The 18,319-nt window shown below is 36.2% G+C and overlaps 1 protein-coding gene across 2 annotated transcripts in view; it reads right to left on the bottom strand.

Moving 5' to 3' along the window:
- Window positions 1–18,319, bottom strand: part of IGF1 (insulin like growth factor 1) — a 52,381-nt gene that overhangs the window by 9,180 nt on the left and 24,882 nt on the right. For both annotated transcript variants that reach the window (XM_021387400.1, XM_021387409.1), the window contains exon 3: window positions 3,185–3,366. In XM_021387400.1, the coding sequence (XP_021243075.1) occupies window positions 3,185–3,366 (182 nt within the window). The remainder of the gene's footprint in view (window positions 1–3,184; window positions 3,367–18,319) is intronic.

Below are 18,319 nucleotides of genomic sequence, written 5' to 3'. Positions count from 1 at the left end.
GAGGAAACTGGGATTGTTCAGTCTGGAGAAGAGGAGGCTCACAGGTGACCTTATAGCTCTGTACAACGACCTGAAAGGAGGTTGTGGTGAGGTGGGGACTGGCTTATTCTCCCAAGTCATAGTGATAGAATGGGAGGCAATCACCTTGAATTGCATCAGGGAAGGTTCAAGTTGGATATCAGGAAAAGTGTCTTCTCTGAAAGAGTGTTGATGCCCTGGCACAGGCTGCCCAGGGAGGTGGTGGAGTCACCATCCCTGGAGGTGTTCGAGAAATGTATATATGTGGTGCTAAGGGACACGGTATAGTGGGGAAATATTGGTGGTAGGTGAATGGTTGGAAAGGATGATCTTGGAGGTCTTTTCCAACCTTGGTGATTCTATGATTCTATGATTCAGATTACTGTGTGTAGTGTAGCACCTGTTGTTTGTAATGTGATGACTAAAGATCTGCATCAGTATAACCTATAATCAGAGCAACCTCCTCCACTGAAGTAAGTTTATTGAGGTTCTGTTATTCCTGGAAATAAAAACTTCATTGAAAGCATGAATGACCTGAGAAACGGTGTGCAAAATCTAAGAATGAGAACATCCAATGCTGCAGTTAATCTTCCCTTAGATCCTGGATCTAAATAAGAAATTATAGGGGTCATATTCATTATCTTACATATTCTCTCTGTATGTTTAAGACGTATATCTTAGATATGGCATAATATTCAAAGAGAAAAATATGCTGAAGCAGAAAAAAATTCAACTTGGAAAAATATTTTTTTTTGTTAAAATCAGTAATGTATCAACACAGAATTAACTAAACATATTCATCTTGAAAGAACCTATCCAAAATAAAAGGTATCAGCATAGCATTTTCTTTTTCATTGTACTGTTGCAGAAAGCTTAAATGATTATATGAAAATATGTATTAGAGCTTTTTTATGTATATTGTTTTCTTATTGCATTCTATTTCTTTTAACCATATATTCCTCTTATCTAGCATAAATCAGAATTATAGTTTTTCCTACTCTTTCTGTATTTTTCTTTCCTCAATCTAATTTTATCCATGAACAGAGATTAAGGAAAAGTTCAGTTTTTTTCTCCCCATCAAATTTCTATTTTTTTATTGCCAGTTTCTTATCAATAAGCATTTATGATTTTTTTGCTTCTGATCATCTCTTTCCTCCTTCTCCTATTCATTTTCTTTACTGGTGTTCTTTTCTTTAATACGATTTTTTTCCCTCTAGTTTTGTTTTCTTTCACATTTTCTCGAAACTCTGTATTTTATAGTTCGTTCAGTTCAGTATTTTTCGTCTTCTGAGCCTCTTTGATTTAATTCCCGTCATTATTTTTTTCCTCTCTTCCTCGTTGTCTTTTTACTGTCCTTTCCATCTCTTGCTGTTTCTCCTTTTCATTTCCTGGATGCTTTCGTCTGCAGCTAGGTCATCTCAATTACTACACACTCGCTCTATTTTTTTTTTCCTCTTAAAATACCATGTCCTGAATTGGAAGGGACCTATAAGGATCATCGAGTCCAACTCCTGACTCCATGCAGGGCATCCTAGGAGCAATATCTAAAAGCACTGTCCAAATGCTTCTTGAAGCCTTAAAGTTTGATAACTCGTCTCTTCTCTAAAGGAGGGGAGCTGGGCCCTGGCACACAGTGTCCTTTCTCAAACACCTCCTTCTCATCTAATGCATAAGGGTGTAAGGCCTTTATTCTGACTTGTCCACACAGTGAAGATGTCTTCCTGTATGTATTCTTATTGGGAAAAATATATCTGTTTAAAGAATGACAAAATTCCTTGATCCTCTAGGGAAAGTGGCATGGAGATCTATCAAGTGTCTTGTTGACTTTCATTTGGTGTTACTGAACATTTTACCCATCACCTTAGCAATAAGTTGGGGAAGAAGTGCAGAGTCTACAGGCCAAGCCTGTTTTCTTCTTTTTCCCCAAGCATTAGATATATGTGTGCCTTGATATTAATAATCTACAGGGTTTTTCTGTCCATAGTTGTGTTCTACACGTGTTCTACACCCATTGTCTGGATCTTCTGAGGTGTTCATGGCTAAGGTGATGCATCTCAGGAATAATCATTCAGTCATTACTTTAAAAGGTTGAAAACCCTTAAGGAAGAGATGGAAAGGATTCTACTTCTTTGGTTATTTTATGGAAGAGAAGTGATGCTAGAACAATTACAGTTGTTATTTAATGAAGATAATGTTAGGGAAATAAGTATATAGGATTGGTTTCCTAGCTTCCTATGAAACCTTAGTATTTCATGTAGTTTAATTCCTTATATTGAAAAGTTTTCAGAAAACTGCAGGAATGGGATCAACATTTGTGTAGGAGACACAAGGTCAACAGCAATAAAATATATCACTGTAGGCTTACAGAAGATGACAGATAACATGTAAAACAGATGTTTAGAACTCAAACAGGAGAGGTGGTTGGAAGAGAGCTTAATGGCAGCCTAGTCAAAGATGCGTTAGCTGGACTATAAGCTCTGTTGAGGATAAAAGAAATACACATACAGACTAGAGATACATGTATGGTATCTACTACAAAACAAGTAAATGTCTGAATACTCTGAATTCTGTAACTATACAAATAATACCAATGAATATTTACAGTTCTTGGAGAACATAAATATTAAACATTAAATAGTTAAAATGAAGTCAAAGTGGCTATCCTTTCAATTTAGTTCTGGTAAACAAAAAAAATAAAAAGCCAAAACAGTGATGAAAGAAGAAAATGATTTGTTCATTTACACAATAAAAAGAATAGTAGAAGAGCTCTCGGTCACTCGATCTACCTTTTCCTTTCAAAGAAGGATGAATGAGTATTTTCTGGACAAATGACTATTTAAACACTGTGTTTGATGTCTCTTTTGAAAGAGGTTTTAGGTGCTATTTATGATCAGATGACGTAAGTACTTGTCAGTTAATACCCAGAAGCAGGATAAAGCCTCACAGCTACTAGCTTAGCAATTGCAGGTTTTTATTCAACATTCTAAGAGATGAGTTACAACACTACAACTTCTCCTTATTTTCTACCATGGACGCTGTTTTTCCTAAACCAACTAAATCTCAGTGTCTCCAGTAGGCAGAACACATCAGTTGTTTGCTAAGTTACCAGCCCTGACATAAATTTCTTTCCCTAAAATAGAGCTTTTTGTGTTTTGGCCTGGCCTACCTTTTGTGCTTTTGGCATATCAGTGTGGCGCTGAGCACGTACAGAGCGTGCAGATTTAGGTGGCTTTATTGGAGCACAGTACATCTCCAGCCTCCTCAGGTCACAACTCTGGAAGCAGCATTCGTCCACTATTCCCTTGTGATGTAAGCGTCTACTGCTGGATCCATACCCTGTAGGCTTACCTATTCAAAACACAAATGGAAAGTTTTCATGTTAGAAAGAAAATGCAAAGATCTCAGCAGCAATCATATTAAGTTGCATTATTTTTAACTGAATTACCTATGACAGTGGTAGATGCTATACCTACAACTGTGTCCTTAGATACAGCTTTCAAAGATACTCCTGGAAACGGCCAGCTTTGGTCTCTGCCTATGAGTGGTTGCAGTTTAAGCATTTGAGCAAACATATATCTTATTAGAAAATTATTATGAAAAGATTTTCTTGAACTATCTTGGCATTGAAAATAGAGAGGAAGAAAGCCACAAGCTGGCTTTTAGAAGACTTTCAAAAGAAATTTACCCTTTAGCATTTAGATGAAAGCTGATTGTTGTATTGATTAAGGTAGCTGATGATTAAAGATCATACCCGTGTAGTAGGCAAGTATTTTCAAACGAGAGAGACCACATTAAGCCATGATGTGAAGTTAGAGTATGTTCAAAAGGGAAATTAAGACTGTATACACCTACATAGGCTGTAAGATCTACAAGTTCAAAAACTAGTGAGAAGAAGGAAATAAGCTAACACGCTAACTAATGAAATGCAGCAAAAATAGGATCGTGGCTGATGTAGCAGGTAAAGACAGAATATTTTTTATTGTAAGCTTTGCACAAGATGGAAAACTGGACTAACATAATGTGGTCTTTCCTGAGTTTTGTGTTTATACTGGGCATCTATAGAAAATACATTTTACTACATTTTTCACTCAGCTCCAGTAAAGAGTCACATTTTCATTCACAGAACTCTCACACTCTCAAGGATTTCTGATTTCTTTAGTAACTAGAGTTTTCACTGCTGTACTGTGCGAAGATTACAGACCCATTATTTCCTGGACTTCTTTGTATAAAGCCCAGTTAGATGTGTAGTTGCCCTTTTATGACACAAGACATGAATGAACAGTAAATTCACAAAAGAAACAAAATAATTCCTGTCTTACTACATCTATTTTTAAATTCTGGTAGAATTTGGTTTCAGACAGTAAAATTCTGAAAAGATTAAATGTTTTGTTTTGACATTTTCAGCTTTAAATGTTTCCACGTAGAGGCAATCCACATTGGATAAAAACCCAAAATATGGAAAAAAAGGAAAGAAAATTGCACAAAGAGCCAAAAAATGAAGTAACTCAATTCAGTCAGCTCAACACATTTTTTTAATTTTTTTTCCTCTTCAATTTTATCGCTGAGACCAAAACTCTGTTATTCACAGAGTTTGGCAGGGAATTCAGTTTTTAGAAATTACTCAAGCTAAATAAAGGGAAAGGGCATATCAACAAAGATGAAAATTCAATTTATCTTGCCTTCTATACAGAAATTCTAGGTTAATATCCACATACCTGGTCTGCAGTTGTCAATTTGAAGACAACACTGCATTTTGCAGTTCCCTGTGATTAAAACATATGTCCACTGCTGAAGAGCCCTTGAGGCCTCAGTACATCCGTAAATGAGAAGACCTCTAGTGGTAAAGCATGTCTAACATTTTAGCCAGCAGTACAATCAGCTAAGAACTAACTATCCTCATGAGCTTTGTAAACCCAGACAATAGGTTTTTAACTGTTTTCTTTTTTTTCTCCCAGGGACTATAAATTAAAGAAAAAGAAAAACATGCTTACTTGGTATATTGCAATTCACTGAGGGCCCCTATACTGTGCATTGTCTGCTAAATTATTTGTTTCATAAGACTAAACAGAATAGCATGCCAGGAGTATGTTATGGTAGTATTTTGATTTGTGAGTGTGCATTGTTTTCTGTGTATCACTGAAAAGTATTATGAATAGGAAGATAAAGATTTGTTGTTGGATTTTTATTTCCAGACTATTTTCACTCACTGAGTTATAAGTTACAAGCTTTTCCCTGGATTTTTTTTTCTGAAGTCTATTAATCAGACTCTCTAAGCTTAATACTTTTAAAATTTAGCTGTCATGATAGCATCTGGGGTGTCATTACTGTGTTGAATACCCAGAGCTCTCCCATATTTTGTCTTGCACCAATTTAAAACATGAAGGGCAAATTCTGTTCCTTTTCCTAATAGATCCAGCTCAACTGCAGGTACAAACTGTTGATTAGTTAAACTTTCTTTTCTCAGTCTATCAATTTCTCATAAGCAAGCACACTCTAAAAACTTTCATCCGCGATTTTTACTTTGAATGGTACTTCATAGGAGCTGACAGGCACTTAAGTTTGCTACTGCACCCTTGGCATGCTACTGATAATGGTAGAAATAAGGAGGGACCATTCATTTGTTGGTTTCAGATGGCTTATCATGAGCTTTCTATCTAGAAAATAAGTTATACATTAAAAAATCCGTCCAGCCAATGGGAGATTTTAGGATTAGTTATATTTTCCTCTTCCAGGAAGTGTACTGATGCAAGATCCTCATGATATTCATACTAGATAGACATCATTATATACAGGTGACACAATTTAAGGCCAATAAGATGAAATCTCTCTGCCAGGAACTTCCAAAAATTATGTGCTCATAGTCGGAAATCTTCCGGCTATGAGAAGCCAGACTACAAATATCTTGAACTTGTAAAGTTGTTCAGCAAAACAAATTTCCTTTTTCTTTGCTGAAGCCAATTATTTACTCTGTAGAGTACTTACTAGGGTACTTTTACTAGTGGAATATTTTGATCAGAATGTTCTTCCAATAATGACTGATGGCTAATAGTGGCCTTTTTATGGGATCCATGTCTATATGAAAATGTTATAAAGGAAATAAAGTTCTCAGAAATTTACAAAATCTTTTATCGTTTAACATTGTTAATATTTAAGTTTGTAGTGATTAAACAAGCCAAAGATGAACTGTTTGATGGAGGTGATTTTTTTTTGAAAGTCTTTTATCCTTTTTATCAATCCATAGTTCTTTCCAATTTGTCCATGTTGAGCCTGTACTTATACAACATAGCTTATGCTTTGACATTTTAAATTTAGTTCAACTATATAATTCAATGCATTCTTTCCTCAATTATCTTTTACTGAAATGGGATATATAGCATTCTGACAATGTATCAGTATTATTTTGACTGCGAAATCTACAACGTTCTGGTAAATATGGTCATTTCTATAGGAATACAATTGATTTTTTCCTTGGCTGTACATGAGGCAGAGGAACTACAGCCACATACTCTAATAGCATCACTCATTTATTTGTCTTCTCAAACTTGAAAAAGATCTAAGTTTTATTCTCACCTATCTTGTTGTGTGATCATATGCAATTCATTTTACCCTTCAGCATCTAAATTTAAATTTTATGGAGTTGATGAAATACACTGAATAACCTGTGAAACATTATATGCTATTTAGCAGTCAGTAGCAACACTCCTCCTGTATTACTGTATGCGTAAGCAGTTAATACAAATCTTGAATTCTGGAGTTGTTCAGGTGGAAATTCAGTGTAATTCAAAATCATTTTTACTGTAGCCAGACCAAAGAAATGTACAAGTTATATTTCTTTGTGACAGAATGATAACTTTTTCAAGGAAGACATAAAGTCTAGTACAGTTTTAATAATCTCTGTAAAAAATCTAGTATGTTCAGAATGAAATCACTAACACGTCAGTGATGTCATCAGAAATGAAACAACTTTTATATACAAACTGAAATATTAATGTATTACGTGGCATATTAAATGCTCGTCCATCATTAAAGGAATACATTATTATTGTGAAGTCAAAAGATATTATTTAACTTTCCTTTTAAAACTGTTTTCTCAAGGTTTTTGAATGACCTACCCCATCAAACATACTTAAACTTTGTATGAAATAGAAACTGATATTACCCACAGTGCTGTTCAGAAGATTAGGCAAAATAATAGATAAGAATAGGAAAAATTGATTATTTTTCATAATTGTAATTCTAGGCTCTACTTTTGAGAAATACCTAATGCTTACATTAATTTAAAATCAACAAACTTGAAATTGCTGTTGTCCTCTTAAGTGCTGCAGTACATAAAGTTACTACAGATAAAGATGAGAGGAAGAACTGCGAGGAGTTGCGATCACTTCTGCAGGTCTTATCAGTACTTGGCCCATGCTGTTGTCAGCAGGACCAGGGAGGAGATTGTCCCTCTGTACTCAGCCCTGGTGAGGCTGAACCTCAAGTACTGTGTCCAGTTTTGGGCCCTTCACGACAAGATAAGACATTGAGGCCCTGGAGTGTGTTCAGAGGAGGGCAAAAGATCTGTGAAGGGTCTGGAGCACAAGTCTTACGGGGAGCGGCTGAGGAAACTGGGATTGTTCAGTCTGGAGAAGAGGAGGCTCACAGGTGACCTTATAGCTCTGTACAACGACCTGAAAGGAGGTTGTGGTGAGGTGGGGACTGGCTTATTCTCCCAAGTCATAGTGATAGAATGGGAGGCAATCACCTTGAATTGCATCAGGGAAGGTTCAAGTTGGATATCAGGAAAAGTGTCTTCTCTGAAAGAGTGTTGATGCCCTGGCACAGGCTGCCCAGGGAGGTGGTGGAGTCACCATCCCTGGAGGTGTTCAAGAATCGTGTGGATGTGGCACTGAGGGACATGGTCAGTGGGCATGGTGGGGATGGGCTGATGGTGACTAGATGAACTTAGAGGTCTTTTACAACCTTTATGATTCTATAATTCTGTGATTTTTCTGAAAAGACTGCAGAATTTGATGATCATTATCAAAAGATATCTTTTGATAATGATATCTTTTTCTTAAAAGATTATCAAAAGATGCTCTTAGATCTAAGTCTTATTCAACGCTGAGCACATGCCTGAGTGCTCTTCTGCATAATGACTGATTTAACTGAGAACTTAAGTTAAGCTTTAAACTAAAATCCATATGATTAAGTAAACGGCTGGCAATTCTGCACATTTTATATCAGTATTCTGTTCCTTAATTTTTGATGATATTGTCTTTTAACACTGACTGACCCTGCTGCGTCAGTATACTGGGCACCCGTCTTTTTTTTTTTCACATATTTCTGACTCAATTTCAGTGCTGCCCTCCAGCTGTTATCAAAAAAAGTTCCTTATATTTACTCAACCTTCAAAGTGCTGCCTGTGGACATATAACAGTCCTGGGCATTCCTTTTTGCTGATGTACACTGATTTCCTTGGAGGTTTCTTTCCTTTTTTTGTCAGTTGCAGGCTCAAAAGAGGTTTCATATCGTGTAGGTCAAAGTTTACTTAATAGAATTTTTGGCTCTCATTTAATCTACTGTACCAAAAATGTGAATGTTTCTTTCCATGTGCTACAAGCAGATACAAAGTTTAGTCACACTATTCTGAAGTTCACTGAAAGCAGGCCAAGTTACAGAATTCCAATAGTTAAACAGCTGGCTTCTGTACTAACAGCACTTCCCTTAAAATAATGCAAAGCCTCTATAGTAATCCAGTAGGTCTTGTTTATGCTTTATTTGTTTGTTTGTTTCCCAACCCCCAAATATTTCACTGATGCTTCTGCTCTACTGACAGTTTCAATGTTAGAATCGCTGGTGTAGGTGGATTGTAAAAATTTCAATTGTCAAACTAACTAGACATTCTTTAGAGAATCAAAATCCACTGTTGTAACATTAAGAGGAGGAAATTACATGAGAAACAGCCCAGAATAAACACACAAAAAAAACAGTTTTTGAGGACTTGAGAAAGAACTGGGGTAATGCATCCTTGAGGTTTTGTGTGACTTTTTATTTGCTGTACTTTTTCAGTGTCTTTTCAGGCCCTACTATAGAACTCAGGAATGCTTTTTAGACTGTAATTCAGAAAAAATGTAACTCTGAAAAGCAGTGAACTATGTTCCTAACTTACTAATAGTCAACTTTCAGCTATAACTGCAGCATTTAAAGTAACATGAAAGGCTATTGACATATTAGTGGACTACAATCTTGTGAGTGTTGTATTTTTGATCTGAGAAGCTTGAAATGTTTCTTATAAAATATCAGAGTAACAAGTTTTGTACAATTTTGAAACTTTGATGGCAGTTTTTTTGTTTGTTTGTTTTGTTTGAGTAATTCTTTAAAGTGGTAGGATAGAAAACCCTTTTTCTCATTTACCAGTGTTTATCTGGATGTATGTAAGCACATTGTGGAGCAGTAGTTCAGCCACAGAGAATTTTTCTGAGCCTGAAAAACAAGGATGGGAGTCTGTACTGCTATATTGCAATGTAGTAACAGAACAAGAACGTCCTTTGTGCTAGATCTAGGCTGGGAGCTTGTGTTGAAGTATTCTTGAGTTCTATTCACTCTCTGCCTTCAGGTGGCAAATCAGGTAAATCTGAGATGCGCCTTACTTAGCTTACCTATCAGAAAATTAGAGGTCAAGTTTAAGATAGTCAACAGGCAGGTGTGTCAGGAGGGTGACTTAGTCTGTTTTGAGTGCGTTATTCAAAACAAATTGTTCTCTTTCTTTGACTACAGATAAAGCTACCTGACCTACTCCATGGGTACACATGCAATTTCTAGATAATTGAAGTAAAGCAAGATGATTTGCATTGCAAGTGGATTGTCCTAAATCACAAAACATGTACTGCTGGTGGACTACAAAGCCATTCTCATTTATTTCCATTTTAACAATCAAATACGGTGACCCATATTTGTTCTAAAAAGCATACCACCCAGTCTGCTGTTTAGTTATGCATCTCCGCACCTCCTGACCTCTCTGTTTTTATGTATTATAAATAAATGCATATGCAAAGTAAGAGATTGTTGATATTGCTTTTCATTTTAAGATCTTAGACAAATGGTTTTGCATTATACCAGTAATACTTCCTGGGAGTACTCTGGAATTTTTAATCAGTTTTTGGAAAATTATGAGTCAATGTTCAATCAGCAGGAAATGCCTGTATTTTGATATTTCTGTGAACTAATGAAACAAATATACAAACGAATAAAAAAGCAAAAAACAAATGTTGTGACCTTTCCTTAGCAGAAGTACCTTATGATTAAAATTTTGCAAAGTAGGCATTCTGATTTTCATGTAAATAATTTGCATGCATTTTGAAGCTACAGTGTTTAATATTTAGCTTCCACTTTCCTTCAGTGTTTTGTTAGTGCCAAAAAATAATTATGCTTAGGCTGATTTTTGTTTGTGTTCATCAAAATGAGCATATATTAGCATTTATAAATGCTGAATGAATGGATGATCTAGCTCTGAAGTCTAATTTAATATGCATGAGAATAGAGGATAAGCTTTATCAGTATGCACAAATGAAACTTTATGAAAGCATGTGCATTTGTTAATATTGAGATATTCCATGAGTGTTACTGCTTTGTGGAATACTGGATTGTCTTAATTACTCAGTCTAAGGCAAGAAGGTCTTTGCTTGTTGCTAACAATCTTGCACTTTAAAATACTAGGTGATTAGAACAGCGAAAGCATAGGCACTCAATTAACGCTGTTCTATAAGAGAAATCTATTAGATCTTGACTTCTTGGAGAATTTTCCCTGAGTAATTAACATTTAGAAGCTCACGTTAGGAAAAAAAATGAGAACTCTTCAACATTTCAAGTGGAAAATGAAAGACCTCTTTCAATTCAGTGAAATTGGTTAGCCAACAAATGTAGATTTATCCAAATAGTTACCTTAATTTTTAATTTATCTGTCTAGTTTATCAGATATTCTGCCACACAGTTGAAGAATGTTTTTCTTTCCCTCTAGAAATATGCCTTCAGGAGCAAGTTTGTTCTTCAGTGTACATTAAATTATGTATATATATATACATATACTCCCCTAAGCTTATTTCCCAAGTACAGCAATTGTAGCAATTTACATTCACATATATTCAGTAACTACACTCCGTCTTCTTTATAGAACTGCTGCTTCAGAGACCATTAAGTGCACTAAGCATGTGATAGAGCCGTAAAGCCATTTTGCTTCACACAGTAGTTCCTAAGCCAGCTGCAATGTGTAACAAGAAAGACTTACATTTTTGTGAAAATTGCACCGGAATATGAAGCAGAAATTTTAGAATTTAGAATTCTTTTGAGGAAAAAAAATGAGGAGAGAGAGTGGGAAAAAAATATAATGTATTATTTTACACCAATTCAGTGCTCTAGAGGGTGAAAATGTTGCCAGCCAAGCACAATTTACAAACTTACATCAGATTCCAGGGCTGGAAAGTGCAAGATACTGCCAAATATATACTCTGGCAAGGGAAATGCTTTGCCGGACAGAAATTCACTCTTGCAAGAATGGGCAGGTTTATCAAGGTTTAGGACAAGATAATTAGAAACCAGTAGGTCATTGTTACATTTGGATATTTCCCACTGTAGTGCAGCCAGGAGTACAATGGTAATACAGTCATCCATCTGTAATGAGAATGCGTTTTTTCCTTTTCTTGTATATGTTCTCACAGTAGTTAACAACTGCTTACCCTTGTGTCTAGTGGGAGGATGATCAATCATGTTATGACCTTCCCTACCCTTCTTACCCCATAGCCAATGTAAAACTCTGATTTATTTGGAATTTCCAAATGAATAAAAATGCAAAAAGCATAATTGGGTGAAATCCTAGCATCACTGATATCACTGGGAAATCTTTTACTATCTCTGGGCTTATGAGTCAGGTGCCAGAAGCTACTTACATAGAACCTAATGCAAAATCTATTAAAATCAATTAAAAGACTTCTGTTGCCCTCAGTGGGCTCAGCATCAGGCTAATAATGAACAATCATTTGATTTGTCTTCCAACCTTGCAGTTTAGTGGGTAAATACTATCTTAGTGGCATCTGGAAAGATTTGCAGGCAGTGGATGTGATGTGATTCCTTAAAGGAGGTAAGAACAAAACAATCCTGATGTACAGATTGACTGCTTCTCAGAGTTAATGCCTCTGATTGCACAACAAGAAATACAATGTCTTGCAGTGTGTAATCAGGATTTTATCAAAGTACTCTTTCTCAGGTGTATTCTGAGAAGTTAAAGCAAATAACAAATGACAATCAAGGTACTCTTATTGCTGCATTACCTAGTTAGAGTCAGAAAGTTTGAGTGGCTGTTGCATAACAATGAGACTAAACATCTCCTATCTCATATCTTTCACACTATCCATGTGTGCAACTATTGCCATATGCTACCTGTTGGCACCAGTCCTTACAGGATGTAAGCAATTAGGAGCAGGCCACTGTCATCCAATCTATTATAGAGAAAGACATCTGCAGGTTTCCTTCTCTCATTAGAAACAAATGTGACAATAGAAATGAGGGAGAAAGAAGATATAAGCAAGGGCACGACTCACTTCTCATTCACACTAGGTTTGTATTTGTCTAATACAGTTGACTTCAGTGCCTTTTCTCTATTATGCAATGTGTTACAGAGCTACAGGCTCTGATTAATAAGATATTGACAAAGGCTTTGTCAGCAAGCATCCAACCTTGTATACTGTTCTAAGCAGTAACCGAGAATAAGAAATGAACAAGATTCAGCCTTGCACCTGTGCAGTAATTTCGTTTAGAGTTTCAGTTATTTAACCTTTCTATAGAAGTTAGACACACATTATTTTAAAAATAAAACAATAGTAAAATATGTTAATGCTTTCAATTAAAGTCCAGCGTATATCTAGTCTAGCGTATATTCCAGAAAATAATTATTTTTTATTGTCTGGTACTTTTGGGCTATTGGTGCACTTTTATTTGTTGAGATTGACTTATAAAATTTCTGATGACCAGGACAAATTAACACCTGCATTCTGAAGGGGAATTAAGACAGAAAAATTTGTTATCGTCACCGATGTTAAACAGTACTTTATCCTAAATTAAGTGAGCTCTTTGCAGAGAAAGATGCTACTTAGTTTCAGTAATATTTATGTGATTCAGCTATCAATTATTTGCAGAGCAGAAGGCAGCGACAGTGGTAGGAATTGAACTTACATCAGCATAAGCACATTCAGCCAATATCTTAACCATATACCTGCATTCCATTAACTTAACATATAAGTCAGTGGGGCATATAAAAATCTAATCTTGAAAGCAAACATTCCTTTGAGGTCATGATGCTCCTGTTAAGTTTGTCTAACGAGATAAAAGTGAAAACTTTCCAGCTAATTACATAGCAATTAGGGAGTGAGGATGTAGCCACTGGAGTGAAAGGGACAGTGAACTGTGTCTGGAAACCAAATATAGTTAAATCTAGCTAAAATATAGTGCTATGCTTGATTCACCTTACACTTGCACTGGTTTTCTACCAGTAGTATCTCCATTCCTTAGCGATTTAATACTGTGACATGAGGTGGGAAGATAAGTTCCAGTGACAGGGACAAGAAGCTAGTACTGAACAGTAAGTGAAACTACTCTTACTCACGTTGACCACCTGGCCCACCTTCTTATCAAAGAAGACTTGCAGAGTGTACACAAAGTAACACTAATATAGTGAAGGGAGAAATACACCAAGACCACATTTTCTGTGGGACCATTGAAGATGGCAGTGTTTATAGGCAATAAAGACATACATGAAGCAAATATGCAGTAATGGTGCTTACACAAAGCTGACAATGCCCTCTCCAATCACAATTTTTAAAAGAGATTGTAGTTTTCTAAGAAAATGTTTTAAAGTTTTCATTTGCTAAGTTTCTATGGCCTTGTCAGGAAAGATCAAAGTTTTTAAAAGTTCGTTTCCATTTTAAGAGAATTTTTTTTTTTTAAGTAACAAGAATTCTTTTACCATTTCTTTTCCAACTAGTTTAAACTTGATTAATGATTGAAACCTCAGCATCAGTTAAAGATGTTTCTTGGTGGCTTCTCTTATTTGGCAGTCTTGCTGTGCTTTTGTTTCCCTGCTTGTTCTTGGGGTTAAATAGGAATATTATCAGTATAAAAAGGCTGTGGTAATGCTGAAGTTTTTATCCGAAAAGACTCAATTTTTGACCCTAATTCCTTCTGGAACTAATCTAGCTTCTAAATTCCACATGGTGTTTTTAAAAGCTCACTGACTTTTTCTGAGCCACAACTTTTTGCATCCACAAGCATTTAAGCAGAGGAATCAACTTCAGTAGAGAAGAAGTCCGATGAGTAAGTATGCTTACAGTGTTGCAGACTTCTTAATTTATCTTACTGGTAGACTAATGTGTAAGCTTAATAAGCTGTAAATGTTAACTCTGTTAGGTATGCTAAAGTCTCCAAGATCATTCTTCCCAGCATGGCCAGTGACTTTGTACATCATGAGATCCTCTTTATCAGGCTGAACATATTTCTGCTCAGGAGCTATGGTGTTTATGAAAAAAAAAAAAGATATTCTGGAAAAATGAAAAAAACCCATTAACTTGTCTTAAACATACTCGGCCATTGGAGGGCTCATACAGTGGTATCGCAGAAAATAAAAAAAAACAAGTATTTCTTCTGAAGTATATTTCTAAAGAATTCCTCTAGTCTCTGTATTGGTCATTATAAATCACAACTATTTTTAATTCTCATGCCTTCCACACCTATAGTTCCTTAAAACCATAATTAATCTCAAAACAGAAAGATTTTTTTAATGAGTGTAGATTTTGAGTTGCGTCTGAAGAAATTTCTTGGACACAGGCATAAGTGTTAAGGTCTTTTCAAATATTTTTGTTGCAAGTCTACCAATTTGATTCCACAGTTGCAAGTTATTAGTTGTATTTGAAATTAATAATTTGTATTCAAATTTGACATTAAGAGCCAAGCTGTAGATAGGAAAGTTGTCTTTGGGCATACCCTGTAGGTACCCAGAATTTGTCTTAATAAGATCACTGCTAGTTTCATATAACTGTTCTTCTGTAGTGAATTGTAGATAATCCTACAATTAAATCTGATATTGATATACATAAACCAAATTGAATACCTAGAAAACAATAGTTCCACACCAAAACTCCATCCTTGCACTGGATTCATTTCCTTCTTCTGTAGAATTTCATACAACAAAAGGAATGGGCTGATTTCCAGGAGATAGTAAGTCATTTTCAACTATCACAGATGTAGAGTTAGAATTTTTTATAACATATTCAAAATAACTTTATCCTTAGGTACCCAAATTTCATAATGAAGTGGAATAATCAAATTCAATTTTGTGATTATACATGCAATCTTCTGCACTTTTAGCATTTATACACTTAAGAGTGTGAATGCACATGCCGACTGCATAGTGTTTCTCTCTCAGTCTTTGTGTATCAAAACTGCTCAGAGTTCTTTCCATTCAGAGTAATTTTTGGATGAAGTATGACCATTGCTCTCACTGAAACTTTGGTCAAAATGTATACCAAATGAACGTTTTCTGTGGTTTGGGAAAGTTGGATTAATTTTTTCCCCTTGTTTTTCATTTTGCATTCCTCTGAACTCCTTTTTGCTAGCCAAAAAAGGAGATGCCGAAATAAACCAAGGAGGCTGTGCAGCCTGGCTAGAGAATTTCAGCAAGTTTACTGAGAGTGGCTGATCCTGTGAGGTTTCCAACTGAAGGGCCTTAGCCAGGATGACACTAATTCTGCAGGTCTTAATCTCCTCCTTTGTGAAATTTTGAAAAGTTTAAGGTTAGTATCCAGGATAAAGTCATAATAGGAAGTGAAATGAAGTCAATTTGCCTAAAATGAGACTGTTTTCTCAGCTTCTAAATGATTGTCTAAACTACATCTCTTGTGATTTTGCTTAATTATTTGCAATCTTTTCTCATCTGTCATTTGCATATGCTTCTCATACAACACTTGTCTTCTTTGTAATGTCACTTAATAACTTTTCTAATGAATTTCCTAAATTCATTCCAGCATTCTAGGTATCCTTTGTTTATGCCTCTAGCAGTTAGACAGCATGTCATTAAATAAGTTGTTATCAATTTAATCTTCATAATTGTTTTTACTTTCCATCCAGTATCATAAAACTGTTATACAGTCAACTGTGATCACAAGATTAAAACCACAAAAATAAACTACTGCATAAAGTTTTCTCTCTAGAACTTAAGAGCAACATTTTTTGTAGACCAGATACATTTAACATATATCTCATTTAGAATTAGTGATGATGAAAAACAATCAACATAAACATCATGTTTGCTGTTTTTTTCCCCCTAATCTTAGTGATGCAAAGCATAAACCAAAGTTTGATGTGGGAAATAGCTGCATAGTATTGACCTGAATGAGACTCTTTGCTTGTCTGCCTTTCTCTGTGTGCATGACTAGCAGCTATGCAGCATCTGCAGAGTGCTAACCTTCTCTCCTTTCTTACATAAAGGAGAATACCCCAGGTGACAGGTGCTGCCCCTAATAACTTTTTGTGCTTTCAGTTGTATATAATATGGGAATATTGTATGAATTACCCTCTGTGGTGACATCTGTAGAAATTATTTCTGTATAATACAAGATAGAGAGAACAAACTGTTGTAATGAGGAGGTGTCATAGAATCATAGAATGGCTTGGGTTGGAAGGAACCTTAAAGCCCACCCATTTCCAAACGACCTGCCGTGGGCAGGGCTGCTACCTACCAGAGCTTAGTCTGCCCAGGGCCCCATCCAACCTGGCCTAGAATGCCTCCAGGGATAGGATATCCACAGCTTCTCTGGGCAGCCTGTGCCACTGCCTCACTGCCCTCTGAGTGAAATATTTTCCCCTGACATCTAATTTAAATCTTATCTCTTTTAGTTTAAAACTGTTCCCCCTTGTCCTATCTCTATCTACCCCTGTAAAAGGTTGATTTCCCTCCTGCTTATAAGCTCCCTCTAAGGGTCTCTAGCCAATTGATCTGAGCACTGGAATGTCCTGAATATTACTTACGTTATAGAGCAAACTGATTAGACCTCTAGAAGACTTGTGATCAACACAAAAGAGCTGAAATTTACTCTAGTACCGAGGGTCTCCAAGAAGGCTGTCTGTCTTTTAAATGCATTTTAGCAATTCTTCCTGATGTGAAGATCTACTGAAAAATTGAAACAACCCCTTTGTTACTTCAGCATTGCTAGCCTGGAACTATCACGCTCATTGCTGCTTCAGGTCAAGGCGCTTTGCGGGAGTGCTGGCAGCCAGCAGCAGTCGGTGCAGTATTGTGTTGTGGGTGGGCAGGGCCCAGCAGTGGGCATGATGTCCTCGTTACTCCAGGGAGCCCCAAGCACTTCGGCAGCCACCACCTGCACCTAATCATTGCTTCTGTGTGCTGTGACACAGTAGTGGGACCCATATTTTACAGATTGAAGGAAATACTGTTCCCCCTGCACATTGCAATAGGTTTCCTGTCAGTACTTGGATCTTGGACTGCAGTGGCTCAATTGAAAAACAAGACGTGAGAAGAAAGCTTAATTGTTATAGGAAGGCACCCCCATGTGATAACTCCATTTTAGAGAGGAATTTCAGGTCACAATCTGCAAATATAGATTCTGCAATTTGAAAACTACATTGGTAGAGAATATGTGCAAATCAGGAAGTAACACCTCTCAAATATCTCTCCTGTACTCTGTTCTTTGGCCTCCTTTCTACATTATTCATTGCTTCTTAATTGTCTGTGCAGAAATTTCTTAGTATTAGCCAGGCTAGACTTTCTTAATTTCTAGTTTAAATTGAGCATTATGGTAGAGAATCATCAAATGTTTGTATAGTATAGCTCAGTAACCTTTTAAGAGTTTCTAAAACAACCAAAACATACTCTGTGCAACTGCTTGTGTGGTAAATAAACACTGTTGTCTATTCAAGTAATGATATCAGAAATTGCTCCCAAAACACAGAGTTCTGTTGATATTTTAAAATGCCGCTACTGATCACCACAGCTTAAGCACTTAAGCTCTACCCTGCTCTTTGTTAGCTTCATGCTTTGGAAATGTCACTGGAGTGACAGCTGGTGGAGTGAAGGCAAAGAGCAGAGAGGAAGCACTGAAAAATGCTTGGAACATGTTGCTATACTGTAGGGAAAAAAGATACCAGAAATACTGAAAACAATATATGGTTTTTAAAATCTACAGTTTGTTCCATCCAGCGTAAAAGCAAGGACTGGCTGTAATGAAACGTATACGCACAGTGAGCAGTGTATTTATCA

The sequence above is a fragment of the Numida meleagris genome, chromosome 1 (genome assembly GCF_002078875.1).
Source record: "Numida meleagris isolate 19003 breed g44 Domestic line chromosome 1, NumMel1.0, whole genome shotgun sequence".
NCBI lineage: Eukaryota > Metazoa > Chordata > Aves > Galliformes > Numididae > Numida > Numida meleagris.
Note: the sequence above shows the minus strand (reverse complement) of the source record. Positions and strands in the feature narration are given on the sequence as shown.